The sequence below is a fragment of the Odocoileus virginianus genome, chromosome 29 (genome assembly GCF_023699985.2).
Source record: "Odocoileus virginianus isolate 20LAN1187 ecotype Illinois chromosome 29, Ovbor_1.2, whole genome shotgun sequence".
NCBI classification, from domain to species: domain Eukaryota; kingdom Metazoa; phylum Chordata; class Mammalia; order Artiodactyla; family Cervidae; genus Odocoileus; species Odocoileus virginianus.
Window position 1 is genome coordinate 4,592,532 of NC_069702.1, and position 22,568 is coordinate 4,615,099.

A 22,568-nucleotide genomic window follows, 5' to 3' on the forward strand; every position below is an offset into this window, starting at 1 on the left:
GTGAGGGGAGCCAGAGGGAAGCTGGCAGGCTTCCCTGGGGAGGTGGTGTTTGGGGTTTGGCTAAAGGCTGATGGTCAGGAAACCCCAGATGGAGCAGAGTGCTGCAAGGCAGTGAGGGCCCCCGCCTGCACCGCTCAGGTGACAGCCTCTGTGTGGGCGTCACCCCTGGTCTCCATCCCGCTCCATCCACCAAAGGGCGGTGGCCTGGTCGGCTGGCAGGAGGCGGGGCCCGCAGGCAGGCAGACGTCCTCCAGCCCCTGTGCTGGCCGAGGAGATGGAGCCGCGGGGCTGGCTGCCTCTGCTCCTGCAGTTGGGCCTGATGTGGCCCCTGGGGGCTCCTTCTGAGCCCCGACTGAGGGTATTCGTGGTTCCGCACAGCCACATGGACGTGGGCTGGCTGCACACCGTGCAGGTAGGTGCCCCGAGTGACCCCTGCACACCTCTTGAAGCTGCAGCTCTTTTTCTGTCTGGACTCCAGAGTGGGTTTGTGTCCTGGGTCTCTGCCACCATGGAGCTCAGCCCAGGGCCCACCTACCCCGGCTCTGGACTGGCTGAGGACTTCTCTGGTGGCTCAGAATGTAAAGAATCTGCCTGCAATGCAGAAGACACAAGTTCGATCCCCGGGTTGGAAAGATGCCCTGGAGAAGAAAATGGCAACCCACACCAGTATTCTTGCCTGGAGAATGGACAGAGGAGCCTGGCAGCCTATAGTCTATGGGGTCACAAAGAGAGGGATACAACTGAGCAAGTAACATGGACTGGCTGTGGACACGGGTGAGAATGTGTTCCCAGCCACAACTGATGGAGAGTGTTCCTCAATTATTCGTTGAGTGAATGAATGAACCAGGGCCGAGGGAAAGAGGGAAAGGCTGATTTCCATAAGTTTCTGGTGCAGGTAACTGAAATGATTACCCAGGCCTGTGCAATCTCTCTCTGGAAGGAGGAAGGAAACAAATGAATACGACCACTCTGTGATCATGATACAATACTTTCCATGAGACGTTAATAAGAGAGTCGCTCACTTTAAAGGGAGTCAGGCAGCAAGAGGCCCTGAGGCTGAGTGTTGAGTCTGGTCCCGGCTCACTGGGCAGCGTCTGTGGGTGGTCACCCACCTGCGTGTGGAACTGCTGATGTGTGGGAAGCAGGCTCGTCACCCCCAGTTCACAGAAGGGACACTGAGGCCCAGGGTGGGGTGCTGCCCAAGTCAGCAGACATCGCCGCCTTGCCCGCTAACCCCCAGCCCAGGGCTCCCTGCATTCCTTTATCAGCATCTGTACACCACGGTGAGCCAGCCTGACCCAGATGGGAGCACGCTCAGCTCCATCCTGGGGGCTCCCAGCCTCGGGGGAAGAGATAGATCCAGAGAGACGACTCAGGGGGTCAGCTCCTCTCAGCCTCAGCCCTGACACACACTTCCCCATCATTTCATTCCAAGAAGGCCCATCTTAGTCCAAGGACCTCAATCCCAGGGCCCTGTTGTCAAATCATCTGTCCTCCAAGGCAGGAGCGGTCAGCACACCCCACTGGACTGGCACATCCCTCTGTCTCATAGAGTGTCTGTCCCCTCATGACTCTCCTCAGGGGCAGGCTCCCATCTAAGGGGGTCCGCCCGGGTCCTTCTCTCAGTGCAGGGCTCACTGCCCATCCAGCAGAGAGTGGACACCAGGCTCCCTTGTTTGAGGAGGAGGGGGAGCCTAGGGCAGGCTGGGTGGGAGTGCCAGTGGACCCCGGACACCGTGTCTCCCTGCACGTTCCTCCTCGGTCCCTGGTCCACGCCCTCTGGCTTCCCCCACGGGGCTGGAGTGATGGCCTCTCCCCCTCCCCACCCCAGGAGAGCATGCAGGCTTATGTCACCAACGTCTACAACTCCGTGGTGGAGGAGCTGACCCTTGAGAAGAAGCGCAGGTTCATCGCTGTGGAGCAGGAGTATTTCCGGCTCTGGTGGGATGGCGTCGCCTCGGACGGGCAGAAAGGCCAGGTAACGCTGCGCTCAGGGGGTCCTCACCAGGCAGCTGAGAGCGGATGCCCTGGGGGTCCCGGGGATGACCCTTCAGGAAGCTCCTGGGTTGTGCTCTGTGTGGCCAGGGCGGGGCTGCATAGACCAGGAGGCCCCAACCCGGCTGAGCTGTGCCCAGGGTCCCTTTAGTACAGGTTTGTGGTCAGCCCCATGCCCAGGGGACAGGGTTGTGTTTGATCCTGCCTTGCTGGTTCCTTCTGAATAATTGCAGCTCTGGAAGCCCAGCCAGGCATTCAGCTGGTGAGAATGAGGTCCCCTCTGACACTGGGCAATCTGGGGTGACCTGTGTCCACACCTTCTGACTTCATTTGTCGATCTGCGTGGACCCATGGGCCCCAGAGCCCAGGACCAGCCAGGGTGCAGGAGGCCCTGTGGATTAAGCTCCAGGGCTGATTAACTCCATGTCCTGGGGGTCAGAGGCCCTGGTCCAAGGAGGGGCAGCCTGGGGCCAGGGCCTCCCCTCGGTCCCCGTGTGATCACAGGCGGGGCTGGCTCTTCAGCTGCAGGTCCCACATCTGGAAGCAGGAGTGGCCTCCCTCCTCAGAGAGGCTGTGCCCAGAATGTGCCCACGGTGTGAGCACCTAGGGTGCCTCTGGGGCGTGGTCCCCTCCAGGCATCACCTGCCCTGAGAACAGTCGCCGATGGTGAAACTCAGAGGCTCAGCCACCTGCTCAAGGCAGAGAGCTCAGACGGTGAAGCCGGGTGTCCCCCAGGCCCCAGAGGGGATGCGAACCTGCAGTCTGTGGAGCCGAGAGGACGAGCCTCCCATCTGATGGGCTCTGCCGCGAGCCGGGTGCTGGGCTCAGGTCTATACAGGTTACTCTACTGACTCCTCCCACAACCCGCACGGTGAGGACACTGATCCTACTGCACAGAGCTGGTCCGGGTTCAGAGAGGGCAGGCAACTGGCTCAAGGTCACGCAGCTTATAGCTGACAGCTGGGTTCTGGGTCAGTACTGTGAATCAAAGCACAGCTCTCTGGGTGTCCATTGGGCAGTTCTTCCTTCTTTACATGGACATCCCCAGACCCAAGTCACTTAATCCTAGTCCCACAGTAAAGTGTCTGCTGGCTAAGACCTAGCCAGGAAATTCAGTTATGTGTCCCTGGAAATTAGCAATTATCTCTGAGTTGTTTGGACTGAATCCCAGTGTCTGAATGGTGCCCATAATAAAGCAAGTACAGATTTAAAACAGTACATGGTAGGTGTTATTCCACATTTCTCAAATGAATGATCTGCAAAGACAGTACTTTCAGATCAAATCAAAACTGCAGTCTCCCAGGAGCATGATGTGCTCAGTGTCACAGCCCTTGACTGTACGTATATTTCCATTTTTCCCTTCTTTCATGGATATATTTTATCGTCCATACCATGAGGTTTGCGGGATCTTAGTCCCCCAGTGAAAGTGAAGGTGAAAATCTCTCAGTTGTGTCCCACTCTTTGTGACCCCATGAACTGCATCCTGCCAGTCTTCTCTGTCCATGGAATTCTCCAGGAAAGAATACTGGTTTGGGTAGCCTTTCACTTCCCTAGCGGATCCTCCTGACCCAGGGATCAAACCCGGGTCTCCTGCGCTGCAGGCAGATTCTCTACCATCTGAGCCACCAGGGAAGCCCAGGAAATAATCAAGGTCACGTCCTCGGCACTGAAAGTGTGACCTACGTTCTGGACCTCCAGGCAATGCTTTTCATGGGTGTACTTCAAAATATTTGTTAGCCAATCATGTGACAAATACAATCTGAAGACCACTGTACAAAATAAGTAGCCTGAAATCCTCAAAATTGTAAATCTTCTGAAGGCAAAGAATGGCTCAAGGAGTATTGTAAATTAAAGAATGAAAAAGAGAGCTGATCCTAAAAGCAAATCATGAACCTAGATTGAATCTCACATCAGAGAAAGGCCATTAGTGGAACAAGTGGCAAAATTTGAGCAAAGTTTCTTAATTCGATAGGAAACTTATGAATAGGGATTCCCATGTGGCTCAGTGGTATACAACCTGCCTGCCAATGAAAGAGACACAAGAGATGTGGGTTCGATCCCTGGGGTGGTAAGATCCCTTGGAGAAGGGAATGCCAATCAACTCCAGTATTCTTGCCCAGAACGTTCGATGGATAGAGGGGCCTGATGGGCTACAGTCCACAGGACTGCAAAGAGTCAGACACGACCGTGTGACTGAGCACACATACACATATTATTATGTGAAATATCCTGGGTTTTGACCATTACATAGCAATTGTCATCTTTTGTTCTTATCAAAAGCATACTGAAGTATTCAGATAAAGGCATGCTGTTGCTAACTTGTACTTTCAAAAGGCTTAGGAAAAACATAATATGTGTAATGACATGTGGGAGTGTCTAGGGAAATAGATAAAAAAACACTAGCAATTACATAATCTGGAGAAAGATTTATGAGAGTTCTGGGTACATTTTCCACAAGTTTCCCATAATTTTGGCATCATTCAAAAGCAAAAGGTGTGGACATACGTACCTGTATGTACATCTGATGAAGCAGCAGGCATGGCCAGGTCCTGTTCTCAGAGATGGACACAGTGCCGACCAAGACAGACAGCGTCCTGCTATTTGCAGAAGAAATGAGGCTGAGGAGTTTGAAGGAAGGACCATGAGATGCTATAGGCATGTGCCCAGAAAACACAACTGGCTCAGCCCAAGGGATGTAACCTGGTCTCTTCTCTCTGCCCTCCATTCCAAGGTCCACCAGCTCGTGGCTGAAGGTCGCCTGGAGTTTGTCCTCGGAGGCCAGGTCATGCACGACGAGGCTGTGACCCACTTTGATGACCAGATCCTCCAGCTCACAGGTTCGATTACCCTTCCCCAGACCAGGGTCCCTGGGGCCTCCATGGGGCTGGGACTGGGTGTCTGAGCCCTCGTCCTGGGCTCCATCTTCCCCTCTCAGCAGGAGACTGACCAGTCAACACTGTGATTGCCGGTACTGCGTCCATGTCTGTGCCTGAGTGCAGGGGATAAGGGTGTGGATTCTAGACCAGCCGGCTTGGCTGTCTCCTGACTCTGCTCCTTCCCAGCCCTGTGACCCTGGGCGAGTGATGCAACCTCATTAGGCCTCAGTTCCCTCCTCTGGAAAAATATTTGACAGTGATGCAGATCTACCTCAAAGCGGTGTTATGAGATTAAATTGGGATAATTCCAACAGAGTGCACTGAGTAGAATTTGAATTGTTGTTCAGTCTCTCAGTTGTGTCTGACTCTTTGTGACCGCACGGACCGTAGTATACCAGGTTTCCCTGTCCTTGACCATCTCCCAGAGTTGCCTCAAGCTCATTGAGTCCACTGAGTCTTTGATGCCATCCAACCATCTCGTCTTCTGTCGCCCCCTTCTCTTCCTGCCCTCAATCTTTCCCAGCATCAGGATCTTCTCCAATGAGTCAGCTCTTCATATCTGGTGACCAAAGTATTGGAGCTTCAGCTTCAGCATCAGTCCTTCCAACGAATATTTGGGGTTGATTTCCTTTAGGATTGACTAATTTGATCTTGCTTTCCAAGATTTTCAAGAGTCTTCTCCAGCACCACGATTTGTAAGTGTCAGTTCTTTGACACTGGGCCTTCTTTATGCTCCAGGTCTCACATCTGTATGTGACTACTGGTAAAACCATAGCTTTGACTATGTGGCACTTTGATGACAAAGTGATGTTTCTGCTTTTTAATACAATGTCCAAGTTTGCCATAGCTTTTCTTTCAAGAGAGGGGCTTTAAGTTTTATTATATAAGCTCCCCAGCCTGCAAAATGCAGCCTCAGGCCTCACTTTCTGACCGCCTGTTCCTTCTGCCTCCTGCTTCCCTTGACCTGCTCCCATAACAGAGCCTCCTGTGCCTTCAGAACAAGGTCTCCTGTTGCTTCCACCCAGACTCAGCTGAGGAGTCTCATGGTCCAGGCAGTCTCCACTGGGGCCACAATACTCGAGCACCTCCCGTCTTCACCATGAACTACAGATTGCTTCCACAGTGATCAGTGTCTGATTCTTCTCTGGGTCCCCAGGACTTAATCCAGGGCTGATGAGGGCTGGTGAGCACAGAGGGAGGGAGTAAGCACTGACCCGGCCTCCTCCAGGTGTCCACAGCAGAGGCATCCCTCACCTCTGGTCTTAACCCACGATGCCCACTGTCCTGAACACCCCAGAGCTGACCCTGCTGGCCTAACCACAGCAGCCAGAATCCAGGCAAAGACAGGTTCCCATCATGGGGATAGGAAGGGCTGTGGACCCCTGGATCCTCCCCAGGGGATTCTCTGGGGCTCCGTTTCCAACACCAGCCAGGCTGCCGGGACCCTAGATGATGGGTCTGACTTCATCTTATGATGACCTCCTGTCCTAAGAACAAGGCATTCACTTAATCCCTTCGGTCCTTCACTCCAAGAGGCAGTCCTAGAGATGAGGGGTCTTACAAACTCCCGCTCACTGAGGTCCAATTTGAGGCTCAAAAGTTGCTGAATCTTACCCGAGTCCTGCTGCCAGCAGGTGAGGGTCTCATTCTGAACAAGCCTGGTTCAGTCAGCAAGGTGCTTGAGAGCTCAGCCCCTCTCCCAGGGGGATGAACCAAGTGCTTGCCCATCTGTTTTCTCCTGGGGGCCTCTGAACAGCCTGGTGGCAGCTGGTGTTGTTCACAGCCCAGTTTTCAAGATGAGGAAACTGAGGCACAGAGAGCTGCAAGGATGTCCATGCAGCCAGCAGTCAAACCGGACTCCAGCCAGGTCCATCTGGCCCTGTCTGTCTGTAACTTGTGCCCCCAGATGTGGGTGTGTGTGTGTGTAGGGGGCCGGGGTGTACATCTTACTTTCAGTGGGGTCTTCTCAAACCATCATCCCTGATTTCCTGGACCACCACTTGTGGTTGTGTCCAGTGTTTAGTGTTTCTCTGATGTGTTGGGCGGGTCATGCTGGACCACACCTCACTGGTCCTGGATCCATTCCCTCCTCTTCACCTTTGTTGAGCCCCTGCTGAGTGTCAGGCTCCTGGGGAGGAAGAATGAAGCAGGGAGGTCACCCTGGGCTCAGGTCTAAGGTCAAGATGATTTCCCAGGTAGGGGTCAGAATGGGCAGAATCTTGCTGGGAGAGGACAGGCCTCTGACCTTCTGCTGCTGTAGCACGGCTTCTCAGGCGTGTCTTTTAAAAAAAATTTTTATTTAATTTTAATCGGAGGTTAATTGATTTATAATATTGTGTTGGTTTCTGCCTTATGTCAACATTAATCAGTATAGATGGTGATTGCAGCCATGAATGCTTACTTACATGAATGCTTAAAAGATGCTTACTCCTTGGAAGGAAAGTTATGACCAACCTAGACAGCATATTAAAAAGCAGAGACATTACTTTACCAACAAAGGTCCATCTAGTCAAGGCTATGATTTTTCCAGTGGTCATGTATGGATGTGAGAGTTGGACTATAAAGAAAGCTGAGTGCGAAGAATTGATGCTTTTGAACTGTGGTGTTGGAGAAGACTCTGGAGAGTCCCTTGGGCTGCAAGGAGATCCAACTAGTCCATCCTAAAGGAGATCAGTCCTGGGTGTTCATTGGAAGGACTGATGCTGAAGCTGAAACTCCAATACTTTGGCCACCTCATGTGAAGAGTTAACTCATTGGAAAAGACCCTGATGCTGGGAGGGACTGGGGGCAGGAGGAGAAGGGGACGACAGAGGATGAGATGGTTGGATGGCATCACCGACTCGATGGACATGAGTTTGAGTAAACTCCAGGAGTTGGTGATGGACAGGGAGGCCTGGTGTGCTGCGATTCATGGGGTCGCAAAGAGTCGGACACGACTGAGTGACTGAATTGAAGTGAACTGACTGAATCAGTATACATATGTCTGGTCCCTCTTGAAACTCCCTCTCAGCCACCCCCCCTCCTCATCCCACCTCTCTAGGTTGTCACAGAACACTGAATTTGAGCTCCCTGTATCATATAGCAAATTTCCACTGGCCATCTAATTTTACACATGGTGATGTACAGGTTTCAATGCTGTTCTCTCAATTCATCCCGCCTTCTCCTTCCCCCGCTGTACTCACGGGTGTGTTCTCTTTGTCCATGTCTCCACTGCTGCTCTGGAAATAGGCTCAGTGGTAGCATCTTTCTAGATGCCATATATATGTGTGTTAATATACGATATTTGATTTTCTCTTTCTGACTTACTTCACTCTGTATAATAGGCTCTAGGTTCATCCACCTCATCAGAACTGACTCAAAAGCAGTTTCTATGACTGAGTAATAGTCCACTGTATGTGTGTACCACAGCGTCTTTATCCTTTCATCTGTTGACAGACATCTAGGTTGCTTACATGTCCTACTCACTGTAAATGGTGCGGCAGTGACAACTGGGGTACACGTGTCTCTGTATTTCTCACTTTTTTCCCTGATGAGTCTCTCTGATGGATGGTCAGTTTTGTCTATCTTCTTAAAGAATCAGCTTTTAGTTTTTTTTTTTAATCTTTGTTATTACCACCTTCATTTCTTTTTTAATTTGTTTCTGCTCTGATATTTATGATTTCTTCCCTTCTACTAACTTTGAGTATGTTTTGTTATTCTTTTTCTATTTGCTTCACATGTCAGGTTCAGTTGTTTATTCGACGGTTCTCTCATTTCTTGAGATAGCCTTGTTTTGCTGTAAGCTTCCCTCTTAGCACTGCATTTACTGAAACCCATAGGCTTTGAGTTGTCATGATTTCATTGTCATTTGCCTCTAGGTATTTTTTTATTTTTCCTTGACTTCTTCACTGATCTCTTAGTTATTCAGAAGCATATTGTTTAGCCTCCATGTGTTTGTGTTTTTTTTATAGATTTTTTTCCTGTAATTGATGTCTATTCTTATAGCACGTGGTCAGAAAAGATGCTTGAAATGATTTCAATTTTTAAACTTTACCATGGTTTGATTTGTTACCGAGGACACGATCTATCTTGTGCATATTCCATGTGCACTTGAGAAAAATGTGTAATCTACTGCTTTTGGATGAAACGATCCAACTGGTCCAATGTATCATTTAAAGCTTCTGTTTCCTTGTTAATTTTCTGTCTGGATGACCTGTCCATTGGTGTGAGCAGGGTTTTAAAGTCACCCACTGTTATTGTGTTACTGTGGGTTTCCCCTTTAACAGTTGTGAGCATTTGCCTTATGTATTGAGGTGCTCCTCTGTTGGGTGCGTACCTACTTATAATTGCTGTATCTTCTTCTTGGACTGGTCCCTTGATCATTCTGTGGGATCCTTCACTGTCTCTTGTAACAGGCTTTATTTTAAAGTCTATTTTATCTGATATGAGTACTGATACTCCCACTTTCTTTTGATTTCCATTTGCATGGAGTATCTTTCTCCAGCTTTTCACTTTCAGTCTGTGTGTGTCCCTAGGTCTGAGGTTGGTCTCTTGTAGATAGCATGCACACGGGTCTTGTTTTTGTATCAATTCAGCCAGTCTCTGTCTTTTTGTTGGAACATTTAGTCCATTTACATTTTAGGTAATTATTGATATGTGTGATCCTATTACCATTTACTGTCTTGTTTTGGGTTTCTTTTAGGTCTATTCTTTCTCTTGTGTTTTCTGTCTCAGTTCAGTTCAGTTGCTCAGTCGTGTCCGACTCTTTGCGACCCCATGAACTGCAGCATGCCAGGCCTCCCTGTCCATCACCAACTCCTGGAGTCCACCCAAACCCATGTCCATTGAGTCGGTGATGCCGTCCAACCATCTCATCTTCTGTTTTCTGTCTAGATAAGTTCATTTAGCGTTTGTTGAAAAGCTGCTTTGGTACTGCTGAATTCTGTTAACTTTTGCTTGTCTGGAAAGCTTTTGATTTCTCCTTCAAATTGGAGTGCAGTCCTTGCTGGATAGAGTAATCTTGGTTGCAGGTTCTTTCCTTTAATCTGCAACCTGCAGATTTAAGTCTATCCTGCCACCACCTTCTGGTCTGCAGAGTTTCTGTTGAGAGATGTGCTGTTAGCCTTAGGGGCAACGCCTTGGGCGTTATTTGTTGCTTTCCCCTTGCTGCTTTTAATATTTGCTCTTTGTGTTTAAAGTCTGGCAGATGTGGACGATCTTGCCATGACCTGTGAGACTAGTGATAGTTCATCCCTTTAGTCTGGGTCACTGTGCCCTGAATGAAGTAAAGATTCTGAATGTGGAACTGAAGTGAAGTGAAGGTGCTCAGTCGTGTCTGACTCTTTGCGACCTCATGGACTGTATCCCACCAGGCTCCTCTGTCCATGGGATTTTCCAGGCAGAATGTGGAATTGGGGGCCGCCAAATCAACACCCATCAGGCCTGCCCTCCTCAGACAAACCATCTGGGGTCAGGGTGTGCTCTGCCCACTTTGCTGACCCCCCATCTCAGAGCCAGCATCCCCAGGGCTTCCCCCTCCTCCCCAGGTGCTCCTTCCTGGTCTCCTCTGTTTCCCACACCGCATCTGCTGCTCCCATTGGCCCCTGAGTTCTCAGAGCCCACCCCAAGTCCAGCCACCTGATGGTCTTCATCACCTCCTCTGCACCAGACCCCAAATCTGCTCCAGGCTCCCCCCAGCCTCCCAGCAGCCACCCACCTCCTGGCTGGGCCTTGTTTGTGGATCTGACCCCATTTCTGCACCAGAACCCTGGAACCTTCTGGGCCAGAGCCAGTGTCCCAGCTCATCAGTGAAGGGACATTTAACTTGGCACCAGGCACTTGAATTCTCTGAGTCTTTGTTCTCTTATCCTAAAATGCAGACTTAGCACCAGCTCAGAGTATTCAGATGTTATATTTCAGGAGCATCTTTGGGAAGTTTAATCAATGGCCTCTCAAATCTGGGGACTCCTGCAGTCACCTTGATCTCTGCACATAGGGATGGCATGAAAGTCACGAATAAGTAGATGAAGATTTAGGTAATTCTGGGATGGATCATTTGACTTTGTATCTGTTTCAGCAAGAGCCTGCTTGGTCTGGAATAGAATTTCAGCCCTGGAGAAGGAAGGGCCTGAGGCTTGAGAGAGTGAGTGGGTGAGGGGCCACCATTCAGTCACTGAGGAGATTTATCTCTTTGCAGAAGGACACGGGTTTCTCTATGAAACATTTGGGATTCGACCACAATTCTCCTGGCAGGTGGACCCATTTGGTGCATCCGCCACGACCCCCACCCTCTTTGCCCTAGCAGGCTTCAATGCCCACATCATCTCCAGGATCAACTACAACCTGAAGAAAGTCATGCAGGATAACCAGGTGAGTCATGAGCCTCATCTACTCATCCACTCTCTCACCATCAGAACTGAAAAACACTGCTGCACCTATAATGATCCATAATGAGCTCCCCATGTCTGGGGACATTCAAGCAGAGTTAGAGACAGACTGGCTGGCAGGCCCTGGCAGAGAGTCCTGCCCTGAGGAGGGTCAGACGAAAGTGCAGGCAGGCACCGTCTGGAGGGCCAGTTCCTCCACCAGTGTGGCTTTGGGAGGGCAGGGGGAATCTTGAGGAGGGGGCAGCGAGGGAGATCTTGACCATGAACCACTGAGAGGAGCGGGTGTGGGCGGCTAGGAGACTCGGGTGGGGTCTGGAGAGGGGAGCCGGCATCCGTATCGCCCCTGGGCCTCACTCTGTTCCCTCCGGGTCTGCAGCAGCTGCAGTTCGTGTGGCGAGGGTCCAGATCCCTGTCGGCGCAGCAGGAAATCTTCACACACGTCCTGGACCAGTTTGGCTACTGCTCGTGAGCACCTGCCTCGGGCCAGTCCCCGTCCCAGCACCCTCCCTCGACCAGCTTAGCCACGCCCCTCATGGCCAGCCCTGAGGGCACGCACTGAGCACCCATCTTACAGAAAGAACAGCTGAGGCCCGGACACCCAGCCAAGGTCCTGCAGTAGCAGCCGTTGGTCGGCTGCACTGGGCCCTGGTGCAATGACAAGGCCTTCATGTCCTCAGGCCGCTGTGGGCTGTCTCGTGGGCAGCCCTGCATCCATTCCCCCTGCCCTCTGTGCCTGGGAGGCTGTGGGCAGGGGCTGAGCCCTCGTGAGCAGGGGAGGTGGGATGAAAGGGCAGCTTGGAGAGGAACCTGGGGGGGACTCACTAGCAGGTTGCTGGCACTGGGCTCCACTCTGCACCTGGCAGTATTTCTCAGCTTTTCCACTAGCTGCTTTCACTCAGTCCTCTTAGTGATCTGCATGCATTTTATGATCAGGAGACTGAGGTTCACAGTGTTTCAAAGTGGCCATTCCCGTGGGCTGGTCAATGGGCTCTCCTGTGTGCCTCCTCGCTGCCCAGCATGAATGGGGAGACCCTCACCGGGGGCTGCCGGAGCCCTGAGGTTCCTTCCTGGGCTCAGAGCCTCCCAAGCTATATTGGAGTCGGAGGATTTTTTACTACTGCTCTATCTTTGTGTAGAATTTTGTGATTCTATTCATCATGATTTTTTTTTGCATTACCTTTTATTTCAAAAGTGTGAAAATATCATCATGGTGATACTGAGATTTTTGCAAGCGCAAAGTTTTGTGCCAAGGCAAGTATCTCGCTTGCCTCGTTTTGGTCCCAGCCCTGCTCGGGGTCCTTGGAATAAGATGTGATGGGCCCAGAGGTCACCCAAAGAATGAATGATCACATGAATCGCACCTGATCCATGTGAAGGAATTGGGCCCAGAGGGTGTGTGCTCCACAGAACAGCTGAAAAATCATGGGCCTTTCAGGGTCATGTGCCCAAGATCCTGCAGGGCTGAAATGTGACACCTTCTGTCCACAGAGCTCTCATCTGCCCACCGCCGCCCTGTCTGCGACAGAAGCCCTGATGCTCTGACGTTGCTGAGTTCTGCCTGCCTCCCAGGCCTAGGGCTGCTGCCCTTCTTAGGACTGGGCCCCTTAACACTCCTCTCCCTCTTTCAGTGAAGGATTTTACTGGGATGGCGAGCCCATCTTCCCACATCCTCCTGAGAATGGCTGGTACCCTTCCATGCAATTCCCCGTCACTTGGGAAAGACTCCAATCCTTTGTTGAGGCCGTGTTGTACAGTGTGTGGGAACGAGCCGCCTGGTTCCGGACGCCACACCTCCTCTGGCCCTGGGTAAGTTGGGGGCCCAACCAGGCCCTGGTTCCTCGATTCTGCCCAGGGAGTGCTGCCGTGGGTCCAACCTCAGCACTTGGGCCCACCCGGGACTGGTGCTCAGCGTTAGCCAGGCCAGTGTCCATCCAGGCAGTGGGCCATCCCAGCTCCGGCTCAGTCCTCCTTCCCTGCACCCCGAGTCCTCACCCAGTCTACTAGCTCCTCCCCTCACCCTGGATCACCCCCACAACCTCACCTCCGATGCATCCCCTCCCAGACGCAGGCTCGAGCCTCTCCCCAGTTCTCCCCTCTTTTCCCCTACTCAATGCTGGGAGCAGAGGCCTGGGCCTGAATCCTGGTTCCCGAGTCAGGGGCTGTGAGACGTGGGATCCTCTGGGCCTCACTTTCCTCATCTGTGAAATGGGGATGATGACAGGACCTGCTCCATAGGCTGGATTTGAGGTCAAGTGGGAATGACACCCCCGGGGGACAGTGCCCAACACCCAGTCACCATTGTGGTCACAGCCAAACTGGATGGAGCACCCCTGCTCTACGTGATGTATGTGTCTCCCCCATTTTCTCTGCCCCACTGGGCACAGGGGCAGGCCCTATTGGGTCCAGTCTACTCATAAGGGACCGAGAGCCAGAGAGGTTAAGGAATCTTCCTGACGCCACATAGGTACTTAGCAGGGCAGCTAAGAAAGTGGAATTTGTGCTCAGAGCCGTCAGAAAAGCTACACAGCCTGCTTTCTTTGCTTACAACTGCCTCTTTTGGCTGGGGGGATTTAGATGATTTTTAATATATGAGTGTGTGTGTGTGTGTGTGTGTGTGTATGTGAGTCACTCAGTCGTGCCCAATTCTTTGTGATTCTGTGTACTGTAGCCCTCTAAGCTCCTCTGTCCATGGGATTCTCTAGGCAAGAATAGTGTAGTGGTTTGCCATTTCCTACTCCAGTATATATGAGCAGATATTAATAAATTTTTAACCAAAAATTCTATATATTAGGAAACAGGCAAACTCGTATGACAACTTAAATAAAAATATATTAATTTATGGCAGCTTGACAGGCATATATGTAGGCAGTAAAAAAAAAGAAATGTTTACTGTCTCAAGAATTATATGTATGTATGCATATATATATATATGTATTGTAATATGATCACCACAAAGATCTCATTAATATTTGTCACCACAAATAGTTACACAATTTTTTCCTGTGATGCAAATTTTAAGATTTACTTTTTAACAACTTTCAAATAAACAATAGAGTATTTTTCACCACAGCCACCATTCTGTACACTGCAACCTTACAACTTTCTAATTATGTAGATGGAAATTTGCACCTTACGGCCTCCATCACGCATCCACCCCACCCTCCTGTTTTTGGCGTCCACCAATTTGTTCTCTCTGTACATGAACCCATTTTTCACATTTTTTCTCTTTTCCTTTAATTCACATATGCATGACACCATACAGTATTTCATCTTTCTCTGTCTGACTGTTTCCCTGAGCATAATGCCCTCAAGTTTCCACCCATGCTGTTGTAAATGGCAAGATTTCCTCTTTTGATGGTGAATAACACTATGTACATATATCACATTTTCTTGATCTGATCATCCATTAATGATTGGTTGATTCCATGCCTTGACTTTTATAAATAATGCTGCAGTGAACACGAGGATACAAAAGTCTTTTCAAAATAGTATTTTTGTTGCCTTTGAATAAGTGTGAAGAAAGGGGATGGCTGGATCAGCTCTATTATTAATTTTGAGAGGAATCTCCATACTGTTTTCATCATGGCTGGGCCAATTTACATTAAAGCCAACAGTGCATGAATGTCTCCTTTTCTCCTTATCCTGACGTACATTAGTTGTTTCTTTTCTCATAAACAAAAGCTGTTCTAATAGTTGTGAGGCTGTACCTCTGTCTGGTTTGATTTGTTCAGCATCTTTTTCCATGTGTTCTCATCTCCATGTCTTCCTTGGACAAATGTCTTTTCAAGACCTCTGTCCATTTTTTACCTGGCTTGTTTGCATTATTACTACTGATTTGTATGTGCTCTTTATATATTTTGGATATTAACCCTTTTCAGATTTATGACTTGCAAATACTTTGTTTCATTTCATAGGTTGTCTTTATTTATGAAGTTTCTTTGCTATCCAGAAGCTTTTAGTTTGATGTAGTCTACTTGTTGATTGTTCTTGTTTATCCCTTTCCACATGGTGTAAATACAAAAACTCATCATCAAGACCAATGATGAGGAATTTACTGCATACATTTTCTTCTGGAAGTTTTATAGTTCCACATATCCTACTCTTTGTGAGCCCTTGGACTATAAAGTCCATGGAATTCTCCAGACCAGACTACTGGAGTGGGTAGCTGTTCCCTTCTCCATGGGATCTTCCCAACCCAGGGATCGAACCCAGGTCTTCTGCATTGTGGGCGGATTCTTTACCAGCTGAACCACAAGGGAAGACCAAGAATAGTGGAGTGGGCAGCCTATCCCTTCTCCAGCGGATCTTCCCGACCCAGGAATTGAACTGGAGTCTCCTGCAGTTCAAGTGGGTTCTTTACCAGCTGAGCTACCAGGGAAGCCCTTATAGTTCCAGAAGTTACAATCAAGTCTTTGCTTAACCTGACTTACTATTTGAGTACAGTGTCAGGCAGTGGTCCAACCTCATTCTACACATGAGTATGTTCAGTTTTCACAAGACCACTTTTGGTAGAAGATGTCCTTTGCCCAGTTTATATTCTCGCCCTTTTGCCTTGCCCATACACCTTTTCTGTATGGTGATATAATTACCATATACACATGGCTTTGTTTCTGAGCTCTCTACTCTATCCCATTGATCTATCTGTATCTTTTATTGTCGGTACCAGATTATTTGGCTTGCTGTGACTTTGCAGTGAAGTCTGAAATCAGGGTGCATGATGCTTCTAGTTTTGTTCTTCTCACTAAAGATTGCTCTGACCACTCAGAGTCTTCTGTGATTCTCACAAATTTTAGGATTGGTTGTTCTATTTCTGTGAAAACGTCTTTGGAGTTTTACTAGGTTTTGCATTGAATCTGTAGATTGCTTTGGGGAAGGAGCCCCTCCTCTTGCAGTCATGAGCACAGAGTATTTTCCCACTTACTTCTGTCTTCCTCCATTTCTCTCGTCACTGTGTCGTCTAGTTTTTAGTGTGCAGGGCTGTCACCTGCTCCATGAAATGTATTCTTAGGTATTTTACCTTTTTGATGTAACTATAAATAGGACTGTTTCCTTCATTTCTCTTTCTGCTGATTTGTTATTAGTGTGTGGAAACACTAATCAGCAGGTGATTATGTGTGTTGATACTTTTATCTTGCAACTTTACTGCTGTTATTCATTTAAGATTTGTCTTTAGGGTTTTATATGATCTCTATTTCTATAACGCCATTACAATTGACATTAGTGAGAGTTTTACTGCTTCTGTTCCAATTACCAAGTCTTTCCTTTCCTATTTGTTGCACTCTATGCTTTATAATACCATGTTAAATAAGTGGTGAGTGGGATCACCCTTGTCTTTTTCCTGATCTCACAGGAATAGGTTTTATCTTTTCATCCTTGAATTGATGTCAGTTGTCAGCTGTCATATACGATCTCTCCTATGTTGACATACTTTCCATCCACTTCTTTGATGAGAATTTTTTTATCATAAATGGTAGATGAATTATGTCATATGCTTTTTTTGCATCTGTTGAGATGATCATACAATTTTTATCTTGCATTTTCTTAGTGTGTTGTAGTACATGGATTGATTTGAGGATGTTGAAAAATCCTTGCATTCCTGGAATAAATCCTGCTTGAAGATGGTGTAATATTGTCTTCATGTATTTAAATTTGTTTTGCTAATGTGTTGTTGAGAATTTTTGTGTCTACGTTCCGAGGAGATATTGAGGCTTCTTTGCCTAGTTTCATGTCAGGGTGATCTCGGCCTTGTATTTGACCAAGAAATTATATTGAAACTTTTCTGTCCAATTCTAGTTTATGGGACAGACTAGACTAACAAGAATTTGTATCAGTTCCTCTTCAATAGTTGATAGAAATCACCACTGAAAGTTGATCATTGGTTTCTTGAGAGGTATTTGAATCCTGGTTCAATTTTGTTACTAGTAATCGATTGTTCATTCTTTCTATTTAAGCACAATTTAGATTATATATTTTCAAGAATTTATCAGTTTTTATACTTTGATATCTTTCAGAGGATGTAATTAAGGTCAGTAAATTCAAGTAAGACATTGTCCTTTTTATTCATGTTTAGTCTCTTATCATAATTAAGGTTATTAATATCTAGTAATGTGCTGGGGTTTAAGAAATAGTCAAGAAGTGAAGTCAATCAGACACAGAAAAACAAAACCTGAATCATCTCTATTGTGGAATTTTACAAAACCAGTCTCCTAGAGAAGGAGATCAGATGTTTGGTGGCCAAAGGTGGGACTGGCGAGTGTGGAGAAGGGGGGGACTGTTTGGAACGGGCACAAACCTGCAGCTGTCAGACCAGCCGGCGCTGGGGAACGACCTGAACCGGACAGAGAGGAGGACGCGCACAGCACAGGCCCGGGGCCGTGCCCGCCGCGGGGGGCGGGGGGTGGTCCTGGGGAGAAGAGGGGCCCTCCCCGTGCAGGCCGGGCTCTGCACCCAGAGGCGCAGGGCGTTGCTTCTGTCCCCCCGGCTGCAGGGCTGTGACAGGCAGTTCTTCAACGCCTCGCTGCAGTTCACCAACATGGACCGTGTCATGGAGGAGGTCAACAAGTTCACCTACAAGCACGGCGTCTCGATGGAGTACGCCACGCTGGGCAGCTACTTCCGGGCTGTGCACGCGCACCAGCTCTCCTGGCCGGTCCGAGACCAGCGAGACTTCCTGCCCTATTCCTCGGGTAGGAGCCTCTGGGTGGAGGGATTCGGCGCCAGGGAGGAAAGGGGCCCCCAAACGCGGCGCCTGCTCAGGCCTCTGCTTGGAGCCTGCTCGGGGCCCTGGGGGAGCTGCAGGCCCCGACCCTCCTGCCTGACCCCCCCACACTCTGCGGGATTCCGGGCTCCCGGAGCCTCTCAGGCTGGCCACATGCAGCCTTCTACTCCAGTGCTGCCGGAAGGACTGCCCCGCGCCCACCTTCTCTTTCTGCAAAGTCCAGATTGTCCTGGAGTGTCGCCTCCTCTCATCCCCAGGTGGTGCTTGTGGTAAAGAACCCACCTGTAGGAGATACAGGGGATGCGGGTTGGATCCCTGGGTAGGGAAGATCCCTCAGAGGAGGAATGGCAAGCCACTCCAGGATTCTTGCCTGGGAAATCCCATGGACAGAGGAGCCTGGCGGGCTACAGTCTGTGGGGTGGCAGAGCTGGACATGACTGAGCATGCATGCATGCATGTCACCTCCTCCAGGAAGCCTTTCCTGATCTGAAGTCTAGACTGGTTGTCTCCTCTCCCCCTCAGTGCCCCACTTTTCACCCGTTGCCACAGTGTCATTATTGGGGGCCCTTGTCTCACACAAGGCTGTGTCCTGGAGGCCAGGACGGTTTTGGCTGTGGCACAGCCTCGGGGTGAAAGGTCGTGGAGTGAGCCTTGTGCCGGGTTGTGTGCACCTGTGGAACTGTCCTGGGTCAGGAAAGTGGGGCCGTTCATCTTGGTTAGAGCATCCAGTGTGAAAATGAAGTGAGATGAGGAGAGCCCATAGCCTAGTGCCTCGGCCAGAGCCAGGGCTCAGCAGAGGCAGCTGTTGACAGTTACAGCAGCATCTCCATCCCGGGAGGCCAGGTGCCATCTGGATACGGTGTGGGCACTCCGTGTGAGGAAACTAGTCCAGGGCCTGATTGCCCTGAAGGAAGCCCAGCATCAGCGCCTCTTCCAGGTCCAGCCCCACCCACCTCCAAGCGGACCCCTGTAGAAGATCCAGCTCCCCTATCTGCAAGCCAGACAGGAATTATGCACACACAGCCTCCCCCTGACAGCTGGGGAGGCAGAAACACCCTCCACACCCCAGTCCAGCCTTGCTCAGGGCATCCGCAGGGGAAGGTATTGGCCAAATTATCGAACTTCTGAAACCCTTATTGCATACAATGCCAAAATCCTTGAAGGATCCTGTTTTCCTGCTCCCCTTTGCAGAGAAAGAGGAGCTAAGTGGTGTGGGAGTGGGGGGAGATGGAGGCCAGGTCCCCATGAGCCAGGGCAGCCGAGGGACCCTGATCAGGCCCTACCACCCAGCCAAGTTTGCCCAACCCTAGGGCCTCACTGGGATCACTCAGCAAGAGAGGATGGTTTGGAATGAAGGCACAGCGCAGTCTGTAGCAGACATAGGAGTGGAGATGAGTGGGAAGTGAAACACTTGCTGAGAGACAACCCAGACCTAAGGTGCTGAGCATGTCTCCTCCCAATCCTGCTTGTAACTCTGTCCAGGGTCAGAGAAGTAGCTACAGGGGTATCTCAGCTCCCACCTCCCTGCCATTCATTCCTGCTAGGCATCCAGAGGGACCCACTGAGATGCAGGCCAGTGAAGGATCTCCTTTGTCCTCAGAGCTACACAAGGGCTGCCACACTCCAGCCCTTTCCTCTGGGTCCTGCCATCATCCCTCCTCTGGGGCCCTTCCCTCTGGGTCCTGCCATCATCCCTCCTCCAGGGTCCTTCCCCACAGGGCATCCCAGGCACCCCAGTGCACACTGGGATTCTTGTCCTCGTCACAGGCCTTCAGCACTCGGGCCCCTGCAGGCCTGCCCCAGCCCAGCCTGACCCTGCCAGCTGCCCAGGCCTTCCAGGGATCTCATACCACTGCTGACCTGGCTGGACCAGGAACCCTGAGATCACCCCCTGGCCTAGGTTGCGTCCCTGGGAACCCAGGCAGATCCATCTCTGACCTCATCTTCCTCAGCATTTCCCAGATGGGTCTCAGGGGCCTCCGTGGGCATGCCCTCCCACCAACTCCTGGCCTTTTGCTCCTAGACATGCATCACGCCTGGACTGGATTCTACGCCTCCCGAGGCGGGCTCAAGGCGCTGGCGAGGCGAGCCAGCACTCTGCTGTATGCCGCGGAGTCCATGTTCACACGCCACGTGCTGTCGCCTCCCCACCCAAACCTGGACCCGGCCTGGGGCCTGCAGCAGCTCCAGCAGCTCCGCTGGGCGGTCTCCGAGGTAACGCAAGGCCTCCCAGAGACAGGACAGGATTGGACCCTCCTGGGCTGTCTGCTTCCCCCTTCCCAGCCCAGCACACCTCCCTGTCCCTGGTCACTACAGGTCCACTTTACAGATGAGAAACCCCCAGCTTCTCCAGCAGCAGCTGCTGAGAGGGAAGGGGAGTCAGGGCCCAGTGGGTGTGCAGGTGCTGAGCAGAGGCCGGCCTGACCCCACTCTTGTCCTGCTCCTGCGGGGGCCCAGGTCCAGCACCACGACGCCATCACCGGGACTCACGCCCTCAAGGTTGGTGACATGTTTGTGGAGCACCTGAGCAGCGGGATGCAAGGGGTGCAGACGCTGATGGCCTCCATCATCCAGGACAGGTCTCCAGCCCACTCAGGTAGGCGAGGCCCCTGGGGGCACAGTGGGCTATGGTGGGTGTCTGCCCCGGTCTGAGAAGAGAGCCCGAGGATCAGGGGATGGACCGGGATATCTGAACGTCAGACTCGAGTCCCGTCCAGGGGAGGCTGTCATTTCAGTGTGAGCTAGGCAAGTGCCTTTACTTCTATGAGCCTTGTTTCCTGTGATTGAGGAAGGGCTGCTGTGAAAACTAGAGGGAGGAATAAATGCTAACTCAGTCTGAATGTTGCCAAACACACTGTTTGCACAATTTAATGTAACACTTAATGACCTGATAACCACAATGCTGTGATCAGGTACCTACAGCCAGGCTTCCTGGAGTGTGAAGTTAAGTGGGCCTTAGCAAGCATTACTATGAAGAAAGCTAATGGGGGTGATGATCCTAAAAGATGATCCTTTAAGATCATCTTTAAATCCTAAAAGATGCTGCTGCTGAAGTGCTGCACTCAATGTGCCAGCAAATTTGGAAAACTCAGCAGTGGCCACAGGGCTGGAAAAGTCAGTTTTCATTCCAATCCCAAGGAACAGTAATGCCAAAGATGTTCAAACGATCACACATTTGTGCTGACTTCTCATGTTAGTAAGGTTATGCTCAAAATCTTTCAAGCTAGGCTTAAGCAGTATGTGAATGGAGAACTTCCAGATGTACAAGCTGGATTTAGGAAAGGTAGAGGAACCAGAAATCAAACTGCCAACATCCCTTGGATCATAAAAAGCAAGAGAATGCCAGAAAAACATCTACGTCTGCTTCATGGACTACACTAAAGCCTTTGACTGTGTGGATCACAACAAACTGGAAAATTCTTCAAGAGATAGGAATACCAGACCACCTTACTTGCCTCCTTAGAAACCTGCATGCAGGTCAAGAAGCAACATTTAGAACCAGACATGGAACAATGAAAACTGCTTCAAAATTGGGAAAGGAGCACATCAAGGCTTATATTGTCACCTTGCTTATGCAACTTACATACACAATACATCATGCGAAATGCTGGTCTGGATGAAGCACAAACTGGCATCAGAATTGCCAGGAGAAATATCAATAACCTCAGATATGCAGATGACACCACCATTATGGGAGAAAGTGAAGAGGAACTAAAGAGCCCCTTGAGGAAGGTAAAAGAGGAGAGTGAAAAAGCTGGCTTACAACTCAACATTCAGAAACGAAGATCATGGCATCTGGTCCCATCACTTCATGACCAATAGATGGGGAAAAATGAAAACAGTGGAAGACTATTTTTTTGGGCTCCAAAATCACTGCAGATGGTGAGTGCAGCCATGAAATTAAAAGCCCTTGCTTCTTGGAAGAAAAGCCTTGACAAACCTAGGCAGAGTATTAAAAAGCAGAGATATCACTTTGCTGACAATGATTCATGCAATCAAAGCTGTGATCTTTCCAGTAGTCATGTATGGATATGGGAACTGGACCATAAAGAAGGCAGAGAGCTGAGGAATTGATGCTTTTGAACTATGGTGCTGAAGAAAACTCTTGAGATTCCCTTGGACTCAAGAAGATCAAACCAGTCAATCCTAAAAGGTAGCAGCCCTGAATACTCTTTGGAAGAACTGATTCTGAAGCTGAAACTCCAATAGTCTGTCTACTTGATGTGAAGAGCTGACTCATTGGAAAAGAACCTGATACTGAGAAAGACTGAGGGCAGGAGGAGAAGAGGATGACAGGGGATGAGATGGTTGGATGGCATCATCAACTCAATGGACATGAGTTTGAGCAAGCTCTCGGAGATGGTGAGAGATGGGGAAGACTGGCATGCTGCAGTCCATGGGGTCTCAAAGAGTCACACACTATTGAGCGACTTAACAGGAATCACACCCTGAAAGCTGAAACTGTTACTGTCCTCACTTCATAGCTGAGGACACATGCACAACACACAGGTCCTGGACCTGCCCAGGGTCACACAGGTCACACAGACTGCTTAAGTCTAGCTTGAAAGCCTAGCACCTTAGCCAAGTGCTCCCCAGCTCTGCAGACAGCATGCA

General features: G+C 50.0%; 1 protein-coding gene across 1 annotated transcript in view; it reads left to right on the plus strand.

Moving 5' to 3' along the window:
* The first annotated feature begins 274 nt into the window (after positions 1-274).
* LOC110148609 (epididymis-specific alpha-mannosidase-like) overlaps positions 275-22,568 on the plus strand; it is a 41,548-nt gene continuing 19,254 nt past the window's right edge. The window contains exons 1-9 of the mRNA XM_070457983.1: positions 275-412; positions 1,832-1,978; positions 4,727-4,832; positions 11,047-11,219; positions 11,613-11,701; positions 12,865-12,976; positions 17,811-17,922; positions 19,978-20,168; positions 20,412-20,550. Of these exons, the coding sequence (XP_070314084.1) occupies positions 275-412; positions 1,832-1,978; positions 4,727-4,832; positions 11,047-11,219; positions 11,613-11,701; positions 12,865-12,976; positions 17,811-17,922; positions 19,978-20,168; positions 20,412-20,550 (1,207 nt within the window). The remainder of the gene's footprint in view (positions 413-1,831; positions 1,979-4,726; positions 4,833-11,046; positions 11,220-11,612; positions 11,702-12,864; positions 12,977-17,810; positions 17,923-19,977; positions 20,169-20,411; positions 20,551-22,568) is intronic.